At 36.5% G+C, this 21,364-nt stretch overlaps 2 protein-coding genes and 1 long non-coding RNA gene across 3 annotated transcripts in view; 1 reads left to right on the top strand and 2 right to left on the bottom strand.

Annotated features, from left to right (window-relative positions):
• The window catches only part of LOC102225103 (tankyrase-1-like), a 78,885-nt gene extending 75,170 nt beyond the window's left edge, over window positions 1–3,715 (bottom strand). The window contains exons 1-3 of the mRNA XM_014470589.2: window positions 3,174–3,715; window positions 1,645–1,760; window positions 963–1,071 (exon numbers count right to left, since the gene is read on the bottom strand). Coding sequence (XP_014326075.1) covers window positions 963–1,071; window positions 1,645–1,760; window positions 3,174–3,672 — 724 coding nt within the window. The 5' untranslated portion in view covers window positions 3,673–3,715. The remainder of the gene's footprint in view (window positions 1–962; window positions 1,072–1,644; window positions 1,761–3,173) is intronic.
• Window positions 3,716–7,596: 3,881 nt separating this feature from the next.
• On the top strand, window positions 7,597–9,099 carry LOC102225366 (claudin-23-like). The gene has a single exon (XM_005803967.2). It carries the CDS (start codon window positions 7,664–7,666, stop codon window positions 8,501–8,503), a length of 840 nt encoding a protein of 279 aa, XP_005804024.1. The 5' UTR covers window positions 7,597–7,663; the 3' UTR covers window positions 8,504–9,099.
• Window positions 9,100–14,395: 5,296 nt separating this feature from the next.
• LOC111609458 lies at window positions 14,396–19,582 on the bottom strand. Its single transcript, XR_002753132.1, has 5 exons — window positions 19,502–19,582; window positions 18,996–19,118; window positions 17,635–17,931; window positions 16,999–17,068; window positions 14,396–16,110 (listed from the first exon to the last, which is right to left on the bottom strand). It is a non-coding gene; the product is annotated as an uncharacterized LOC111609458 (long non-coding RNA).
• Between the last annotated feature and the right edge of the window lie 1,782 nt (window positions 19,583–21,364).

Below are 21,364 nucleotides of genomic sequence, written 5' to 3'. Positions count from 1 at the left end.
ATGCACAGACAGCCTGGATTGAGATGGATTCTAATGGATGTTCAGTTGGTTTTTGGCGATTTTTACAACAAAAGCAGTTCAAAACAAAAACACTGACAGACATGTTTGTTGCTTATCTGTTTATTTTACCCAAGACTCATTCTGCTAACCCAAAACTGCGAGGATGGAGATATGAAAAGAATGGATCAATCAATATTGTCAAATTTGTTTCCTTCCAGTATAATTTCGCAGCTTATTTTTGTTCAGAAGATTGTCTATTGTCAGTCAGCCTGCTCTCGCCTGCCAGCTTCAGTTTATGGCTAACTGACAGGCATCTAGACGTGATGTCAGATATGTCCAAACAAAGGCTAGGGCTGGCATGGAGTGAAGGAACCAAACACCTCTGCAATGCTTTTGAGGCAGCCACTGAAATACTAATGTGAAATTCCAGTGAGACACAAAAATCAATGGCCTCTTCTCCCCAGGATGAGTATAAACACTGATGCGGTAATTGCAATTTATAGGATATTTGATGCTTTATTGTAGATGGGAAATGAACGCATCCAGCCTGTGGGTGGTTCATTACAGTTTCTAAAACGAATCTGTGACGCCACAAAACTCAAGGTTGTGTCCTGATACGCACACACACTCCTTAACAGACACAACCACAAACATACACTTTATGATAATGCCAATACAGATTTTAACATCAAGAAATTATTCACGGCATTAACTAAAGAAATGAAGGGATGTATTCACATCACAGAGGAGCCAACAGATTTTATTGTGCTGAAATTAACAAAGCAGCACAGGTTTTTTTTCTCGTTTTGTTGCCTTCACACAATGGTCTACTTTTGTCTTAGAGGGCAAAAAGACAATAAGCTTAGACATTTACATTCACCGGACAGTGAGACAGTAAACGGCTACCATTCACACAACCATTTGTAATGTACAGGCGTTGGCATCTGTTTCTGTGGGCTTACCTATGCAGACATCAATCTTTCCCTTGATAGCTGCTTCGTGTAGCGGCGTGTAGTTCCAGTTGTCTCGAGCGTTGGGGTCAGCGCCTTGACACAGAAGCAAGGACACCACCTAAAACAGGATTTAGAATTACATCAATACTCTATTGAAGAACCACATTTGGTTTTACAAATTTACAGAATTAGGTATCCTGATGTATTAGCAAGGCTCCAAGCAGGGCTGCACAAAGTATAGAAAATATATTGTTTTCACAGCATGACTGTATGTAATGCTAATATCACAAAAAACATGCTTTAACTGTGATATATTTAAGCTAATTACAAAAGTAGAATGCATTCGGAAACACAGATTGATTCTTGTTGTTTTAATGAGAATGCAATTGTAGAGTCATTACAAAACTACAACTTAGCTTTTCCCACTCAAAAATATCAAATGTATCCAAATGCTACTTTTTTTAATAGAACCACATAGGGAACCAATATGAAAATTTGGGCCGATATTAATACTTCTGCTGTGGTCGATAACCAATATTACCGATAACGCATGTATATTACGTAATATATATTTCTCAACCCTGTCGGCCATGTCTTTAAAACATCAAAAACCTACAGACATGAGTCTGATCATTGCGGTTAAAAGGCAGAAAGGCAAAAAGACATTGGTAAAATAGTTAAAGGTTCGCACCTCAGAATGACCAAAAGAGCAAGCATTGTGGAGCGGGATGAGGCCCCCGTCGTCTCGGGCGTGCACGTTTGCGCCTGTCTGGAGCAGGTGATCCACCACATCTTTCCGTCCAAAACCTAAGACAAAAAATGAAAGTGGACAGGGTGCTGATTAGAAATTAAAAAATGGCCAGCAGCATGCTATTATTGAGGGAATTCCTTTGCAAATGTTAAATAGTCTCACACTTTTTGCTGTGACTATGATTTATTTGCATACATTCAAGTCAGCCAGTTGTGTCATCCATGCTGATGACCATATTAAATATGCACAGTTTGATCTGGGTGTTGACTCAAAGGTAATACTTAGAGATGTGTTATGTCACTTTTATGACACTGTTGAGGCTGAACTACTAAGAAGTCAAGTACAGAATCACATAATGATTCACTGGAGAAACAGGTTAACATAAATGCTGGTTGATGCGTTCAGGCTGGAAGCTCTGACAGTTTCATCTAGACGGGGAAATCAATCTTTTTTTGGAGGGTGTGTGAGGAAAGACGATGGGATGTGAATCCCCTAAATCGTTTCCACCACCAAATCTATGGAGCCAAAAAGCAGCAGATGCTTCAGGAAGTTCATTTCACCCCACCAGTACACATATGTAGCTAACTGCATAATATTCTCACAGCATGATAACCTTGAGTAAAAATAGAAAAGAATGTTTAATTACAACAGAAAACCAACAGTTAATCCAGACTGTGCTAAAATACTCTAATAAATTCATTATTAGAGTTACTAAAATTGTGTTATTTTGAGTATTTGTGGCTATTTTGGTTATAATGTCTGGACTGAAGAAAAAGTATACAATGAAAACCTAAAATCAAAACTTTAATAGTCATTTGGAAAAAAACAACCATTATTTATTGGGGAGAAATACTTGGGGTATCGGCCCTACTTTAGTATCTGACTAAATATTGCTATTTGGTGCTAAAATAAAGGGCTATTTCACAGTTTTACACTTAATTTTATTGTTTATGTAATTATTGAGGCGGTTTTTGTCACTGTAGGGAAATTGACATGCATTCATCTGCATAATGTATGATGGGACAATGTGGATTCTCTGTTCAGCTTGAATATTAAACTAAGTGAAAATTAAATGTAATTGGATGCCATTATGTTTTAAAAAAAAACTTACGGGTAAAATAGATTATGACGTTTTTTTTTAAATTCCATCAGTCAAAATGACGGACAACAGAATTGACGATCCTGATCTCTAAATATCGGCATTGGAGATCGAAACGATATCAGTCGAAAGTTAAATATTGGCCAAATTTCGACAAATCAGAAAGTGACGTGAAGACAAAAAATCTGTACTTTCTTTATTTCTGTTATTTTTCACTCCGTTGCGCAAGAAAACTTGTTGCACGTGCACACAGCGATTAAATGCACTCGGTCCTCACACTTTTCCTGTTCTTGTAGCTCTCTGGCTCGACAAAAATAATCTTTTCATAGCCAAACAAAATCGTTTTTTCGCGATGTTTTCATATAGTTACCTGCAGCGAAATGCAGGGGTGTAGATTTGCGTCCAGACATGTCTTTGGCGTTCACATTCACCGCATCTACGAGTTTCTTGACTCTGGAAACATCCCCGTTTCGACAGGCTTCAAATAGCTCTCTAAAAGCGCCGTTTGCATCGCCGCTAATAGTGCTGCCGCTGCTGCTGCGGGGGTTAGCACCGCCAGAGTCCGGCGTAGAGCCAGGGCTAGTCTCGCTTCCCTCGGTGGTGGTCGGGGAGCTAGTAGTGCTGCTGCTGCTGCTGCTGGGCGTGAGGGCCAAAGCCGGGGAAGTGGTGTTGGGAGAGGTCGGCGCTACCGCACCATCAGCCACGTTTTCCATTTCAGCTCGAAGGAAAAGCGGGGAAGCATCTTCGGTGGGCGCAGACGGCGAGTCCGGCGGGCTGACGGGTATAGATGCGCTGCGAGGAGGTGAGGACAGCAGGGCGCTCAGCTGCTGCTGCTGCTGCTGCTGGGAGGAGCGACGAGGCGTCGCCATTTTCACAACACAACAGTCCCCAGCAGCAACAAAAACACTGCTGACAATTTCCTGCCAGGAAAACCCAACTTCCGCTCGGGATTACCAGGATAACAGCTGCTTGGCAAAAACTCAATAAATGACACATAAGTCATCTTTGGTGGATGTTCACGGAAACAAAAATAAAAAAAATTGAAAATACCCCAGGCTTTGTGAAGGAATTTATTAAATGCTTTATTACATCGTTAGATTTCTAAATTGTGTCTTGTTCTGTTATATTCTGTAATTATTTTATGCGCGGATTTGTTGTTCTTTGTGTCAGTTTCAGTAGTTTATAGCTGCTATATTGAACAATATTATTGACATATCTGGGAGCATAGTTCAATTTATTTTCTTAAAAATAATTACAGACTGCTCGGTGGCTCAATTAGGTTTTCCCAGGCTTCCTTTCAAAATCCATAAACACAACTTATAGGTTAATTGGTCCCTCTAAATTCCAGTTTGGTGTAAATGTATTGGTGCATTTGTTGTTGGATGTGGCTCTGTGTGTTGCCCTGTGATTGACTGGCCGTCTGCCCAGGTGCAGAAATCAATTTATTTATTTTTTACACTTTCAGATTTCTAAAGGTAATAAAATAAACAAAATAAATCTTTAAACCCAGAGTAGACAAACAACAAGGTCCAACGTGTCTGCAGTATTGACAATAAGGATGTTTAAGTGCACTTTTGAAACAGAAACCTTAAACGTGTATCCAGCAATGTTACAGCTTTTACATTTATTTGCCATCAGATGGCAGCAGAAGTTCTAGAATAAAGCCTGGTTAGGTTTAGCTTTTGGGGCATGCCTTGAAAATGTTAAAGATGAACTCAAACAAATGTTTTAACAAATAAAAATTCATGATTCAAAGTTAGAATATTATGAATTCAATTAAAACAAAATGTATTGATATATGTTTAGACTAATGTGTCTGTTACCTCTTTAGCTTTTTATAAGCTCAATAATTGTCCCAGAACTAAGCAAAAATGATTAATACAAATTAATCATATGTGTCCAATATATTTTGTTTATTAACAACTTTTTAAATTAATCATGAAACATCTAAAATGGGATCATTGGCATCTGAACACTTCGTTAGTCAGCTCGTCAGTCGAAACTGTGAACCTTTAAATATTTGGCAACAGTTACAGGAAACAACTAGATCAACCTACTTTTGCAAGGCTAACCTTAAAATCCAAACATAGACAAAAAAAATCTGTTAGGCTGTTCGGTGTAGAAAGTGAACATAAAATGAGAGCACACCCTCTTTTAGTTATTGTGTTTTGCATATCAGAACCTATGCCACAACCAATTCCACATTAATACATCACATTCTTCACAGATTGCTTGAAAATGGCATTTGAATCAGTTTGAGTTCTGAATTTTGAATGGGTTGTTGCAACACTATGATTCTTTTCTATCTATTCTACTGTGTTTGGCAAAACTGTCCTTTTGCTGACTCAGTTTTAGCTACGATTCAGCTATGGGGTCACACATTTGACTCCAGAATACTTTAATATTCAGAGGATTTAATGGTCATCCTAATGATTCTAATGTGTCATGGTTCTATGTTAGCTATATAGCATGAATCTTCTCTTCTCTAACACCACGATTGAAACTTGGCAATGGGGAAATTGCTTGGACCTTCCCTCCTGAGAAAATTCAGAATTGTTTTCCATTTGAAAACACTTGTCACCTTTCATTGATGGATTAATAGATGGCATTGTAGATGGCATTATAACATATTCCACATTGATGGGAAGCGATGGTTGCTCCTGTAAGTTTACCGCTAATGTTTCTGTCCTTGGCATTGTCTTAAACACCTGCATGCATCAGCCAAGCAAAACCTCTGCTCTTACAAAGTTGGTCACACTGAGGACATCGGATAAACAAATCACATAATTCAGTGGTGTGGATAGTATTTGGACTTTTGTGTGAGTTTCATGTTAGTAATAAAAAAAAAACTTGGTGATATATGATTACAGTCACGATGACAAGGATTCAGTTTTGTAAATATGGACAGAAAAATAAGATGTTATCAAGGGTTAATCACCATGACCATGCAAAGTCAGTCTGGTTGGTTGACATGCCTGCCATTCCTCTGTCAGCTGCTCTTTATGTGTCACAACTCTCAACGTTCTGGGAACAAAACTATAAACAGCGTCATGCACCTTCAGAAAAATGCGACCTCAAACTTGGACTTTCACACTTTTAGTGAAAATATTAGCATAAAGTAGCATTCAATCACTGATTGATCCCAATCAGTTAAAAAGGTAATTATTTTTCAACTACATAAGATTAAAGTCACAATATGAAAAAGATCATTTGCATTGGGTTAGAATCTAACTTTCCTTCTAGAAGTTAATCTGTTTTGTTGATAGTTAAAGACTGGTTGAGAGCTGTATGAACTTTACAGATGCTTTTGAAAGAATCTTGATATGTTTGGAATACTGAATGCATATTCACATATTCCTGTGAAATATGTGAATATACCTAAATAAAATGGGCTTTTATTGAGCCCATTGAAATTCACTGAGTATTTATTTTCATTTTAGAAAAGAGAAAGATGCTGGAGCACAAAAGAATCCAGCAGAACAGCATTCCTTCCATTAATAGTTCTCTTGCAGCCATTTTGACCTTTTCAAACTACAGTCAAAACAAGACTCTGTCTCTGAAGCTTTAGATGAATTTGTGAGAAGTTTTGAAAAGACTGGCAAGATGGAGGCCACCGATCACCAATCTTGGGGTGGCGAAGCAAACCTAAAAACCTTAACAAATGTCTGAGGCTGTGTAATGCTGCTGTAATAAAATGGGTAAACTTTACATACACACAAGTATACACAAATGTAAATTAATAAATTGAATGAATAATAAATCTCACTCAATATCTTACTATTTGGATGATGGATAGGAAACTCAAACCAGAATTCCTGAACAACCGAAGTGATAAAAACACCAAAAACCCAACACAAATCAGTTCATAGACTATTGACCCTGTCTTATAAAACTTTACTAAATACTTAGTCAAAAATACTTTTTTTTGGTTTTGACAGCGTCAGTGTGTCTCGTGTGTGGAGGAACTATAGTCACATGTATTGCTGACGTTTGAGTTTAACATGTCCTTCCACACAAACTGCCATTTAATCAAAATTTTATCTTTATGATATTGTTCTTTCCAATTGAATTCAAATCAGATCATTTACACAGCCATTCACTTTGTCGCCGTGAAACCTGTTGAAAGTTTATATGACTTTGAGGTTGATTTTATGGTGTGCAGAAAAATCCACTCTTGTTTTATTTCCAGATTTTTGATAATGATTTCTTCACTCATCCTTTCCTTTTTACCTATGCCATGCTGTGATAATATGAGGAATATTTTAAAGGCCATCAACTAAACCAGTTGGTATTAATTTAAACTGATAATCAGTGCTTTCTGAATATTGACAGATTTGAGGGATTTTTCTTTTCTTTTCCTTGCCTTTTTGTCGTCATATAGGCCTACTCAATTATTTCCTTTTTTAATGGCTTGATTTCTGGACTTGTTTTCATCTTGTAGCCTGTGTGGATTAGATGGGTGTTACATATAGTGTGAGTTTCAATCAGTAGCGCAATTTTAATTGCATTTGAGAAAAATATTGAGGGTTTGTCTTCATTCTGACTGACTATTTGAAACGTGTTTTATAACTGGTGTGATCTTTATCAGATACGCACATTTGAAACAGAAAAGTCTCGTCGAAACTGGCCCCTGCCCTTGTTTTTGGTAGCAGGTGAAGATGAAAAAAAGAGAGAGAAAAAAGCCCCGCCCGCCTCCAGCGCGGTGCGCCGCACCTGTCCTGTTTAGAGACGGGAACAAACTGGAAAGTGTCCTCCCACTGCAAAGTTTCAGTCGGACTTGTTTTTAATGCCCTCACTCATAGGTGTCAAAAGTCAGTCGCACCTAGTCTCTGAACACGAGGTTAAGGACTGAGAACAACCATGCCGTCGTTATTCAGAAGAAGAGATACAGAATGGGTCCGCACGACGATGCGCACCCCGGGGATCCTGATCTTCGGAATGGTGATGGCTCCCTGCGGATGGATCCTGAGTCTCGTCACTACCGTGGCCCCAAATTGGAGGACTCTGCAAGGTTTCACCAATCTTCCAGCTAATCGGGTCTACGAGCAAGGGATCTTTGACGTCTGCATTGCCGCCACAGCCACTGAAAGACAGCAGTGTGGTCAAACGGACACCGCTTACTTCTCGAACAACATCATTCCGATCTCTAAGGGCTTGATGTTGGGCTCCCTGATTGTGAATCTGGTGGGGATTGCTGTGGCCATCCCGGGGGTGCGCTGCTGGAAAGACCAACCTCGGTGGGCGCTCTGCACAGTGGCCGGCGTTCTTATCTTCTGCTCAGGCGTCCTGACCCTCATCCCTGTCTCCTGGTACACTCACATCATCAAGGACATCACTACAGACACCGCGCGGATAGACATCCGCGCCGGCTACTGTATCGTACTGGGCTTCATCGGTGGAATATTTGAAGTCCTGGGTGGCATCGTCATGGCCCTCGGTTGCTGCCGCTGCTGTGGCGGGAGGAACCGCGGAGAGAGGCCGATTGAAGAAGTCCTCGGCCCCAGGAGTCAACCGAAAAGGGAACCGAGACGTGTGGAGGTGCCGAGCCTGAGCCGACCCAGGAGCAGCCCCGCCAGCAGCTATCCGGCCTCCGTCGATGATGACATAGATGTGTCCTTCCCCAGGGCCAAGAGCCCCGGGGCCCGCTCAGGAGCCAGCAACCCCTCCTTCACCGGCAGACCCTACGATGTTGATCTATGAGACCCATCTGAGGGAAATGAGTCAGAGACTTGTTATAAAACGGGGAAAATGAGAAGATAGGGAACAAAAAATGAAGAGTATTGTAGTTTTTAAACAGGCAACGCATCAACTATAAAAGTTACATTTGTTGTAATTGGAGAACAAAAATGAGTATGTCTAGCGATCAATCTGTTGTGAATGAAGAAATAATTTTTGTAAATGCTGCTGCTTATGATCTTCTCAGCTTTTGTACTTCTGTTTTATGTAAATACTGTGTTCTTATGCACTTTATAAAAGGCAGTCTCTGTTGAAAGAAGCTTCCCCAAATGGATAATGTGTTGCCATTTGTTCTGAATGTCTATTAAATGTGCACTCTGCTTCTTAACTGAGCCCCCGTTTTTACTTAAAAGTGCAAAGAATTGGAGATGTTTGCTTTAGGTGGAAATTTATGTTTGCTGTACATGTCTATTGGTTTAGGTTAAAGCTGGGTGGAGCATTTGCTGTGGGAGCAAAGTGTGATGAAAAATATTTGCAATGATGATAAAATTAGAAAAATATGGCTAAGGACAATGTTTTTGCATCCCTACACACAAAGAAACAAAGCAATTGCCTTCTTTCCAAGTTGCATTTTATATTTCTCTTTTCCTCAGTTCCACATGTTTACTGGCTTCTCCTCCCAAAGTATACAGACAATGTAGTCTGACCTGTCTGAGAGGCTGGGCAGCTTTATGCTGTTGTACATCTTGTACAACAGCATTATTTTCTTTGTTCGAGCAAAAAAGAAAGGTGAGGTTCCTGGTGAGTCTTTTGTCACTACAAGGTCCTGCAAGAAATTGCAATGCAGTTCTCCTTGCAGAACCTGTTATTTAAGGCACAGTCTCAGTCAGGCTTAAATGAAAGCATTTTTTTAAAATACATACGCGCTTCTCAAATTTGCAACTTCATGACAATGCATTAAAAAACTATTACTTCAAAACTGCTGAACTCGGTATATTCAACATTGTATATTTTTATGCAATTGTATATTTAAAATTGAGTTTATGGATTTGAAATGTTATTTTAAAAGAGAACCAAAATATGAAGTATTTTCCTCCATACAAGTAGGAGTCAGGTTTTGATTAGCATTGCAGTTTTGAATGGGGTCAAAGAAGAAAAAGCATGCTTCAGCCCTGATCAGTGACATATTTCCTGAATTCTTTAAATATATATGAATTTGATTTTTATTCTCTGGGACCTCCTGATAGTCAGATTACTCCATAATATAAATACTGGATTAACAGTATTAACATGTAGTGGTCAGAGATGGTTGAATACTATAAACAATGTATAATCACAACTTGAATTGAATAAAAATGAATACTTTAGCAGTTGCATATAACCACAGTGACATTAAAAAGTGTATTTCATGGAAGTCAGTGGAATATTTTTTAGCAAGAAAGGTGTTGAGGGAGAATCTGGCACAACATAAGAAATACTAATGCAATAAAACAATTTTAATTACAATTTTCATGCTGGCAAAGTGTTGCATGTAGTAATAAACCTACACAATGAAACATGGTGATGACTCTCTGCTTTACAGATGTAAATTGTTATGAATATATTGAATACCCAAGAGAGTGCTAGTTTATGACAGGTGAAGGCGTGTCTGGAGTGCGGCAAGCATAGTTTCTCACACCCTTCCAACACCTGAACAAAGTTAAAACCCAGCTATTTAAGAAATAAAGTTTTCTCTCAATGCTTGAATGTAGTTCTCTTAGTGCTAATGACAGTTTTAAATCCAACTTAGGTTGTGATTGTTTTTTTGGATGAAACCATTGCAGATAAACAAGGTTGTGGGTGGAGCTTCTGTTCAGTTCTATCCAGATTCTACTGGTTGACTGCAGGGTTTATGGTCTTTACAGAATTTTGATAAAGAGACTGGGAAACTCAGAAACAGTAAGAAATCAGGAAGTAAAGAGAAGACAGAACACAAAGGGCAAGACTGTCCAAAACAAAGCGAATGAGAAACAAAAGCACAGATCTAAATGCAAGAAACCTAACCACCCATAATAAACACCAACACATGACTAATGGGGTCATTGAACATTTTAAGTAGTTTCTCAGTAACTCGGAGGCAGAAAACTCTGACTGTAAACATTTCGTCTAATCTGATATGATGTGTATGTGTGGTCTGCCTGCTATAATGCGACAGGTTTTAATCTATATTTTTGTCTTTTTCTCTTTCATTTTCAAAAACAAGGTTTTTAATCTCTAGTTGTATTCACTCAATTTCAACTTTAATCTATCCATCTGTCTTTTGAGCCATTCATTATTAATCTATCCATGAATTTGACTCCTGAAATCCATCTGTTCATTGCTCATCAATCCATCATTCCATGATTTCATTCATGCTTTGTTTGATCCAACATTACATCAGTGTGTCCCTTCTTCCATTCATTGACCATCATTCACTCCATCCTCCATTTTGTATGTTTATTATTCTATTCGTCTATTCATCCATATTCTTAATGCTGTCATAATTCTTGGTTGCAGGAAATGTCCTCCCAATTAATTGTGCTTTGAGTGCTGGGTTGGTCGTAATTAGAGTTTAACAAAAAATATAACCACCTGTGGTAGTTATTCAGTATTTTTTTTTCCTAGTTCCTTAACCATCAGCCATCTGGAGACACTTGGTGATTCTTCTTCCACATAAAATCGGATCATGTCTGTGTGTCGTGGTGTAAAATTATCAATATTATTCAACAGATAAATCTTTCCTTCTGTAGTTTATTTTTAGATGCTTTTTGGTTTTCATAGAGAAACAAGATGATTCACTTAATAAAATAACTAACCCAACATAAAATTATTATTAAAGAACGTATTGCAGGAGGTAACTAGAAGTTACATTTTAGCTTGCCAAAATCAACCAATGGCATAATAATATATTCAGTGAAAAGTTTAAAAGCAAAGCACTTATGAAACACTTTTATCATCATCCCTCTTTATTTGACCAGGGGCAAGTTTTTCAAACGACCTAAAATAACTTTCCATTGAAAGTTTGTTTGCTGCAAGGTTTCTACACTTTGATTCTGGCCAAGATAAACTTTGAGTCTTCACAAAAATATATTCCCCAACAGCAAGTTACATAATGAAAGTGCTATAGCACTGTTAAACTTTCTATTTAGTATGCAGAAGAGTCAATATTAGCATAAAGTTTCAAGTTTCATGTCGCTACGCACCGGAATCGTGAGGTTTGCCCATTACTTTAAAAACACATGTTGACATGGCAAGAGTTTGAACTTGTCTCAGACACTTTCTCAGGTAACCAGGGTTGGTTGCTTGTGGTCTTGTATGACTACTGGAGTTTATGTATTGGGGTTTATGTTAGCTCATCAATCAAATACAGAAAGACATTAAAATGCAGCTTGTACGTACACCATCTAACTATCCTAGTCAATGAATAGTAATTTAAGGATTTGCTTCTAAATGAAATAACACCCTCCTATATTATCTGATCCCCTATATTTGTAGTAGTTTATGTAATATACAAGAAAGTTTGAACATCTAATTATCTGACCATTTTAAATCTCACAATATTTCTTTCCTTAGTTAAAAAGAACACTATTTTATACATTTTACATAAAGTCTAAAGAATTTAAAAGTACTTAAAAGTAAACTGTAGAGTATTCATAAACATATTTAGGCAGAAGATTTATTGCATTTTTCTGAAAGACATGTCAATAATAATGGCTTAATCGTGATCAAAATTAGAAAGCAAAATATAATCTCCATAACTGCATGTATATTTACGAGCAGCAGTTACAGCCCAAGGTAAAGACCTTCAAATTCACCTCTATTAAGGAAAGGCAGTCAAACAGTGAAAAAAAAATCAGAAAAGAACACTTATAATACTGAAAAACAAATGTGTTTTGTTAGCTTGTCTCATTTTCAGCAGATACCTTAGACCTGTTATTCTGTCAGTCTACTGGTCTGTCTGCAAGTGAATATTTGGCTGATCCCTAGAGAGAGCAGTGAAGCAGACGTATGCAACATGTCTTCAATTTTGTTGAGCAACGTGAAAATTTGATGGACATTTATTTTATTGTGAAAAAAATATTCACCCATTTAATCTATATATGGTAGGTTACACATACATATGCACACACACACACACACACACATATATATACATACACACGTACACACATAACTTAATATTTCCAATCACAAGCTTACGTAGAGTTCATCATATGTGAATTTTAGAGAATCGGTGCCTACAAACATTTCTGTAGATTAAAGAAAAACAAACTTTAGTTAATTTTAATCTTACTGATAATTTTGAACAAATTAGATGGGAAAACAAGCCAGATTAATTTACAAAAATATAGAAGTCATTTTTGAGGAATATGAAGGCTTTGACTAAGTGCTTTAATCGCAGAATCCCAGCTCGCCTCTAGGGGGGGGACTACAAAACGTTTTTAGTCAAGATAGTAAATACATTTTCTATAAAACACAACGAGGCATTTTTGGGTAAATATGCTTTAAGAGAATGTTTAAAGAAAAAAATAAATTAAATATATGTGAGTGAAATATGAATAATGGACAAAGAAAAGTTCAGGGACTAGGCTTTGAGAAAAGGCCCAGTGCCGATACTTCACAAGTTAATTCTAAGAAAGCTATATGAAATAGTCCATACCTAATTTATTAGGTAGAAATTGACAAAACACATTGAGTTTGCTTTTGTATGCATAAAAATAATTTACTGTTACAAAAGGTATAAAGTACAGACTATAAACTTGAAGTCAATCAAAAGGTTTCATCCTTCAACTTCATTTATAATTTTAATAAAATAAATTAAATAATTTCATTCTACACACATTCATTATGAGAATTTGATTTGAAGCTGTGCTTTGGCCTCTGCAGCCTCTTGGTGAGAACAAAAGTGAAGATGATGATGATGGTCAGTGGTAAATCTAACTTCCCCTTTACCGTTTTGCAGCAGATGTTCCCCAGTGTAGCCCACATCATTCCTAAAGCAGATTGGCACCACCTGCTGGAGGAGTTTGGTAGGTTCTGTGGCTGCTGTACAACATGTCAAGGCAGGTTGGCAGTTTATCAAAACAGATGAGCGAGAGTATGCAAGGACAGGATTAACACACTAAGCTTTAACAAGGAGCTTATATAGAGGATTTGATAGCAACAGGAAACTTGTTTAGGACACAAGTGATAGATTTTTTGAAGTGTCCTTGAATGAATGCCACCTTATTTTGTGAGGCATATCTGCCATATCAAAAACCGCTTCTGCTTTTGAAGCAGAAATTTGAGATTAACATAGCTGAGCAGGAGGCATCTGAAATAAAATATCTTTCAGTATGCACCCAACATGCCTGTCCATGATGGTAACCCACAGTTTCTCATGCTCGTGCTGCACATTTCCAGGGTTTTGATAAAAACATCTTCTGTTTTTGCTTTGTAGCTTTAGGCAGAGATAAACTAGATACAACATGCAGTTTTCAAATGCTGGCATAATTTAGTATTGGAAAAAAATTATACCAACTGTATGAACTCTGCAAATAAAGTACATTCCTGCTATTTCCTTAAACTTAACACTTGAGACTAAAAATATAGAATGATTTGGTCAAAATCATATGCATCAGAATGGCCAAATCAAAGTGTAGAATTATAAAAGGATTTTCACCATCAAATTTGTCAGATAATGACAGATTGGATGGTAAATTTGGGAAAAAAATGAGTTGATTTAATAATTAAGTTTGTGTGGGCAAATTCAGAATGGACAGTCTAATTTATTGAATGGTTTTCAGAAGTTAATTTCTAACTGCAGTGACACAGTGCAGCAGAGACAGACTTATAGCTGTGCTGCTTCAACAAATCTTAAAGACAGCAATAAAAACAATACAAAAACTGACAGTTTTTAGAAAGAAAAAGTTGTATAGACTTTATTAGAATAAAAAAAAGACAAGTGTTATATTGTTTTAGATACACTGTTTAAGTGTATATAAAAAGCACTTAAAAAGTTTATTGCATTTTTCATTTTTAGATGGATAAAATTAAACTCACCAGAATATCTACTGAGAAATTAAGGAGTAATTACCGTAATGTGACAAAATAGATGTTCAGCAGCAGTGGTTAGAAATGTGTCTAGTGACTGTAAACGAGTCTTGTAGTTTGTCAAAATCAGATTATTAAAGCAGAAATCTACAAATGATCTGCTTAACACTCATAGTTCAGTTTTGTACAAGAAAAAGCTATTTTTCAAACATAACATATATCTAATGTCTTCTTTATATACACAAACCTTTTTGTTTTACTGGTGCTGTAGAGTGTATAAAGTGACTACGCTACTTTAAAATGGGTTTACCTAGATCGTTGACGTAAGAGTTCTGTGGGGACATTGAGTGCAGTCATCATCTTACCTATAGCAGACAACCATCTGAAGGACCTTAGTTCTTAGAAATAAAGGTTCTAACCAGACAGTCAAATCAGTGGCTAATAAGAATTGAGTTGGTTCCAAACTGACTCTCTGCCTTCTTCAGACATCTCAAACATTTAAGAGGTTTTAAACTGAAGCTAATTTTATATGAAATTACATGACAGAGCCATGATCTGATCCATGAATTAAGACACTACATGGATCAGATAGTTATTTACAAGGAAGACTGTAAAAAGATATTGCTCAAATATCTGATAAGTAATGACTACGTCTTAAAGAGAAAAATATTTTTTGGATACTTACGCCAAAAAAATGCTCCACAGACCAAAACAAACACAAACAAATGATTTGGTTAACAAATGAAAAAGAAAGATTTACATAAACAGAAGGACAGAAAACTATACAGTCTAGCTTGCATTGGTAGGGGTTGTAATTATTATGGGACAGTTGTGTGCATAATCAAGGAAATAAAATGGATTAAAAAAAATTATGACACTTCATTAGACAATGATGAAATGGACCCACATATTTTTCTAAGTATAAAAAAGTCAGTAAGGTATGGTGTATTTTGTGTCAGGACATAAAAAGTAATAAAACTTTCCTTGTGTAGCTTTAAAAAAAAACAGACCAAAAAAACATACCAGTACAAAAAACAAAAACAAAAAACAGACCAAAAGCACTAAAGCGGTGAACTACACAGTACATAAATGATTTCCATCATAAAACTATGCAATTATGGGATGGGTAAATTATATATCGTTTAAAGAGATATCAAAACCTTATGACCTTGAAAAATCCTTGCTAACACCAGTTAAACACAACAAGCTGGTTCTCATGAGATCAATGCCTCCGCCCAAAGCTCCTGCTTCGTCATACAAAGTGGTTGAACATTTGCATAATTGCGCTGGAAGACTTTGCATGAAAGAAATGTCAAAGAGTGACGATTGTAACAACAAAATCCAACATAACCTCATATTTGTCCTGCAGAAAACATTCTTTGCATAGAGTGTCAGCTGAATAAAGCAAACAGGCTCATGAGTTAAGGTGCTTCAGTAAATTCAGTGTTTGTGGCTTTAAGAGGTTGCAGCACAAAGTCAGTTGCAGTGAGTAAAAATGCATATCTGCTTTCCGTTTGGAAGGGTCGCACTCAAACAACCAGGAACATGATGGGGTGGAAATTATCCAAGACATTGTTTACCTGGACAAGAATGAGAGACATTTTTAATTTTAATCAATTAATATAAAGTTGAAGAAAACAGCTGACAAACTAACATCTAGATGACAGACTGCACTGCAAATATGACAAAAATATGACATTAATGGAAAACTAATTAATGGCTAAATGGCTGATCTTGCTCAGTTGTTGACCTAATTAACATAAACTGGCAACAACTGACAAAGTTAACTATATTTCCTATTTCTGCTTTAATTTGAACAATCTTGGTATTTATCAATTAGTCGTTTATTTTATATGTTTTTTATTTTCTATTAAATTTGTAATTGTTCACATTAGGTCAGGTTTTTGCTATTTGTTTTAATATTTAATCCTCTGGGTTTCTTTTATAGTTTATATTAGGCATTTCAAAAAATGTTTTAGTTGATCAGTTTTTCATTTTCTGGCTGGTATTTGCTAATTGTTCCTGTTATGTGAAATACAAGAGTAATTTCAATTAGGTTAGTTTTAGTTATAATTTAATTAGAACTAGATAGGCTTCTACATCAATGTTGTAGTTCTATCTTCCTAGTTTATACTTCCCCTTTTCAACGCATTTTACATTAATTTTAGTAATTTGTTAGCCTGAATTGTCCGATATAAACAAGTAGAAATAAGGCTACAGTTATTTTATGTTTATTATATTTTACTTTTAGAAAAATAACAGTTAATTACTTCAGGCTTGTAGCAATGTGATCCAGTGACACGTGATGCATTTTTTTTCATTGGTAGTAATATTGACAGTATGTGTAATGTTAAATTAATACATTTGATTACCCACATTTCCCAAGTAAGAAGAAATATGTAAATAATTTCTCTTAGTTGTATTCAATATACAAAAATAAGAAGCTGTTTAGGTCAAAACATGCTTACCTTAGACATATTTCATATTTATCCACATTAAGCTGATACATTGTAGCCTTGTTTTGCTGCCAGTTGTTTTCTGTTGACAAAGAAAGAAATAAAACACAGTGGGATTGAGTTAATTTTCTTTTTTCAGTATTGTCATACTTTCCATTAAACACACCAATGGGACGAAAACACACCCATGGATACCATGGGTGCAAATCAATGAGTTTCTATGAGTGCAAAACTACAAATGTCCTGTAGGGGCAAACTACAAAAGGCAACTCTACTGGAGAGGCAAACAAATTCTCCCCCAAAAGACTAAAAACACCATACAGGACATACAAACTGAGGTGTAAATTTTGAATAAAGAATTGATCATGAGAAAACAAATATCTTGAAATAGATATGTAGCTTAATATTCAGACAGCTATACAATCCTGAATTCCCCAATTCTAAAAAATAAAATAAAATAAATGCTGTTAAACACCAACTAAGAATTCAAAATATTTAATTAATGCTACAAATCAAGCACCAGTGAATGTTCTCATTTTAGTCAGCAAGAGACATGGACAAATCTTTTAAACAAACAAAATTAAGCAAAAAAACATTTCAAGACATTCTAAACCACAATAATTTATTTTATATAATAAGTCCAAGTACCTCTTATTCCTCTTTTGCCTCTGCCTCAGCTTAGCGAAGACAAAAGCGAAGATCACCAGCCCGACGATGATCACAATTATGCTTACGGTCAGTGGTACACTCAAATGCCCATTGACTGTTGTTTCGCAGAATTCCCCATGGTAGCCCAGATCACATGTACAAACCAGATTAGCATCGGCATCTGGAGGAGGCACGCAGGCCCCGTGGCTGTTGCACTGGCTTTGTCTGCAGTGGTCCTCTTCCATGGTATTAGAAGAAGTTCAAGGGGAGGACAAAACACACTACAACTTTGTAAAGCTAAGTGGAAAGCAGAACAGAAGGAGGGAAGATTATAAATAAATGGTTAGACACACCCTAAAAGACAATGACAAGCATGACAAAAACAGGAGCTGGAATGTCTTGAGGACGGGTTGGGGCAATGCTCCTTTTAATACATGAGCAATCTTTCCATTTCTACAAATAATTAAAAACAGTAGAGCAAATTTTCTCTTAAATGCCACTACATTTTATCGTGCAAAAGCTAAACGTTTTACCATAGAATTTGAAAAAAAAGAAAAAGAACAAAACTAGTCAGAAAACAGGTTTGACAAGAGTGGTCAGAATGGACAGTGTGGAACCCAACTCTTTTTTTGTCTTGCAAAATGGCTCAAACTTTTCTCAAAAAGCTAATTTCATAATTAGGTCACCGGATCACATTTGAAACAATTAACCTTTTATTCAGCTAAATTTACCATCTCCACTTCGTTTTTGGGCCAGCTTAAATATGCTTCTAGACGTTTTACTTATCACTGACAGTACAAACATTTTCATGTCGCTACAATTTCACTGGGTTTATCATCTGCAACTTCTTAACTTTTAAAACTGCAGACTCTGCAGGGAAATAGTTGAAGGCGTTGTCATCTACAGAATAGAACATTGTTTGGTGATTTAGCGCCCTGCCCTTAAATATTTTAAAGGCAACATCACAAACAAATTTTTTACACAGTTTACCAGTCCATTTAAAGAAAAAGACATTTAAAAATGACCTTACTCTTTTGGCCTTACGAAATGCTATCAGTTTTTGCCATTTCTGCTTTGAGCTTAAGGTCCTAACTTAATTGGTAGACTAATCTGACACATGCTGTTTCAATCTATAACACGGGTTTTCTGTCTAAAAGAGCTATAGTAGCTTGAAGTTGCCACAAGACAGAATCCAGACATGTACATCAGTTTCTGCAAAACAATTTGTGTCAATATTCCAGTTTAAAAATAGTATTGATTTGGTTAGTATAGCTTTAGAGTGCTGCACCCCTTTTCTGAAGTAAAAAAAATAAAAAAATAAAAATTTTATATATATATATATAAACACCAAAAAAACTCACAGAAGCAATTAAAAAAACTCTGGGATCTTCAAAAGTGTGAGCTGGAGGTTTTGTTGCTGCTGCTGGCTCGTCCAGTCGTCTGTTTGCTAAAGATTCTTTCAACTTCCCTTTCAGTCTGATCACCTGGGGGAAAAAATGGGCGGAGAACAGAGGACGAAAACTGAGTCCCGTGAACAAATGCCTGTTTCCCCCCCCACAAACAAGGAAAGAAAATCCCCTCCTCCCTCTCCACATGAACCACATCAGACACACATCCTTTGTCAGGGATGTCATAATTTGACATGTCACAAGGTTATATCCACCTCATTGCATGTTTCGGTTTGCTAGTGACTCAACCTGATTTCCAGAGCTTTTTGGATTTTTGCATCGTTTCCCACATGCTTTCAAATTTGAAAGCATGTGGAAAACAAGAAGAATTTTGGAAAAAAACGGTCACGAGAACATTGGAGTGAAAGTGGAAAGAATTTAAATGAGCATAAGGAAGAACAGAAGAGGTTTATACTTACTGAAAATATGATATCCTGATCAGAGCGGTAACAGTAGGTGAGTTTGGAAGCTTTGGCATGGGAGGAGCCGACAAGTCAGCGCAAGACTCACCGTACAAGACATGACAAAATCAACATGTCTATGTGCACACACTCACACAAGTGTGTAAGCCCAGGGAGCCCTTATGCAAACCAGACTGAGAGGCAAAACCAAATGAAGCTTCTGTGAACTCTTCAGACGGCAGTGCTGCACTTCTGAACAGCGTTTATATGTCCATGTCATACCATAACTAGGTACCACATGTGTTACACTGGTTCTGTAATTGCTCACTGCTGAATCCAAACACAAATTAGCCAGCACAAATCACAGTCATTAGAATGTGGTCATTGCAACAAGGCTGCAAGCTGAACTATCTTTTACCTTATTACTACATAGTTTTATTTGCGAAGATGATCTCAAGGATGCAAACTGGTTTATGTGCATCTGATTTCAACTCTGGTATCTACTTCCCCCCTCCCTCTTTTCTTCTGGTCAAGTAATCTTAGACAAGGATTATCAGCACTTCTGATGTCAACAGAAAAATGGGGAAGGAATGATTAAAGAGAACTAAACTATTTCCACATCGAAGCAATATTCAGTAACAAATACTCTCAGGACAATGGGCATTGGACAAATGTCAAATGAGACATGATACCCCGTTGTCCTTTTAAAATAGCTTGTACATAGAGAAGAGCTGCGGCAGTCATGTATGTATACATTCAACATACATAGTTAAATATGAAAGAGTGAGCATTTTATTCCTTTTACAAGAAAAATTATGTGGAAAGAAAAATGTTCATAGGTAAAAACAGAAATGAAATCCAACCTCCACTTATTAGATCTTGGTTACGTATGTAAATCTTTTCTCTGTCCAACTGATTGCTTGTTTTGTTTTTAAAAACATGTTTGAAAAAAATAAAATAAAAATAAACAAAAATGCAATACATAAATGCAACAGAAAGTTGCTAAAGATAGTTTAAAATTAACATGAGTCATTGGCATGACAGTCATGAAACTGTTTGTGTACTGATTTTAATGCTAAACAGTTAAGCAGGGTAGATGAGTTTGTGTTGCTGAATCCATTGCTTCAATACTAGAGATTAATAATAATCATAAAAAAAGTTATTCCACCAATGAGTCACATTCTCAAAGTACTAGCAATGTTTTGAAAAGCTTAAGCAATTGAGTAATGCAGTTTTATGTATTAATGAAACAATGTTGAATTCACACAGCCCCTATAAAAATAAAACAAAATGAAAGCTTTCTTTGTGTTTGTACAATATCAATTTTATTTCAGTCTCTCAAATTCAAAAGAAGAGGCAGCCTTGGTCTAACAACAACAAAAAAATGTTCAAAACAAATGTCACAAAGTTTCTATATTAAATAAAAATACCTAGAAATGTAAAAAGGACCAAACGCAAAGAAAATATATTTTTTCAATAACTTTTAAGATGTCAGCATCTTAAAACAGTTTCTTTCTTCCTTGTTGGGTATTTACAGAGGACAAAGTTAGAGTAAACATTGCTGGAATCAACACCCATAAAAGCCAACTAAACAGAAAAAACACTCATTCAGTTCTTGAACAGGGAAACACAACCCCAGTACGTTAAATGGGTTCAACTGGCAATTTCTGCCAGTTGAACACCGTCCTCTCACCAGGTGAGTCAGGTTTAGGTCACGTTTTCAACCGGAAACAGATGAATGCAAGAAGTACCAGCTAACAAGCTGAAAGATATCATTTTTGTAACCAAAACAAATTAGTATGAGTGTCTGTTCATGACTTCATAAATGATTGGCAGACATTCCAATCTTCAGGTTAAAGTAGATATTTGATGAAGAGATGG

The sequence above is a fragment of the Xiphophorus maculatus genome, chromosome 8 (genome assembly GCF_002775205.1).
Source record: "Xiphophorus maculatus strain JP 163 A chromosome 8, X_maculatus-5.0-male, whole genome shotgun sequence".
NCBI lineage: Eukaryota > Metazoa > Chordata > Actinopteri > Cyprinodontiformes > Poeciliidae > Xiphophorus > Xiphophorus maculatus.
The sequence above is the reverse complement of the archived record's forward strand: the minus strand, read 5'-3'. Positions and strand labels throughout refer to the sequence as shown.

Excerpts from the sequence above, each read along its gene's own strand:
- LOC102225366 (XM_005803967.2), top strand. The coding sequence starts at position 7,664 with ATGCCGTCGTTATTCAGAAGAAGAGATACAGAATGGGTCCGCACGACG.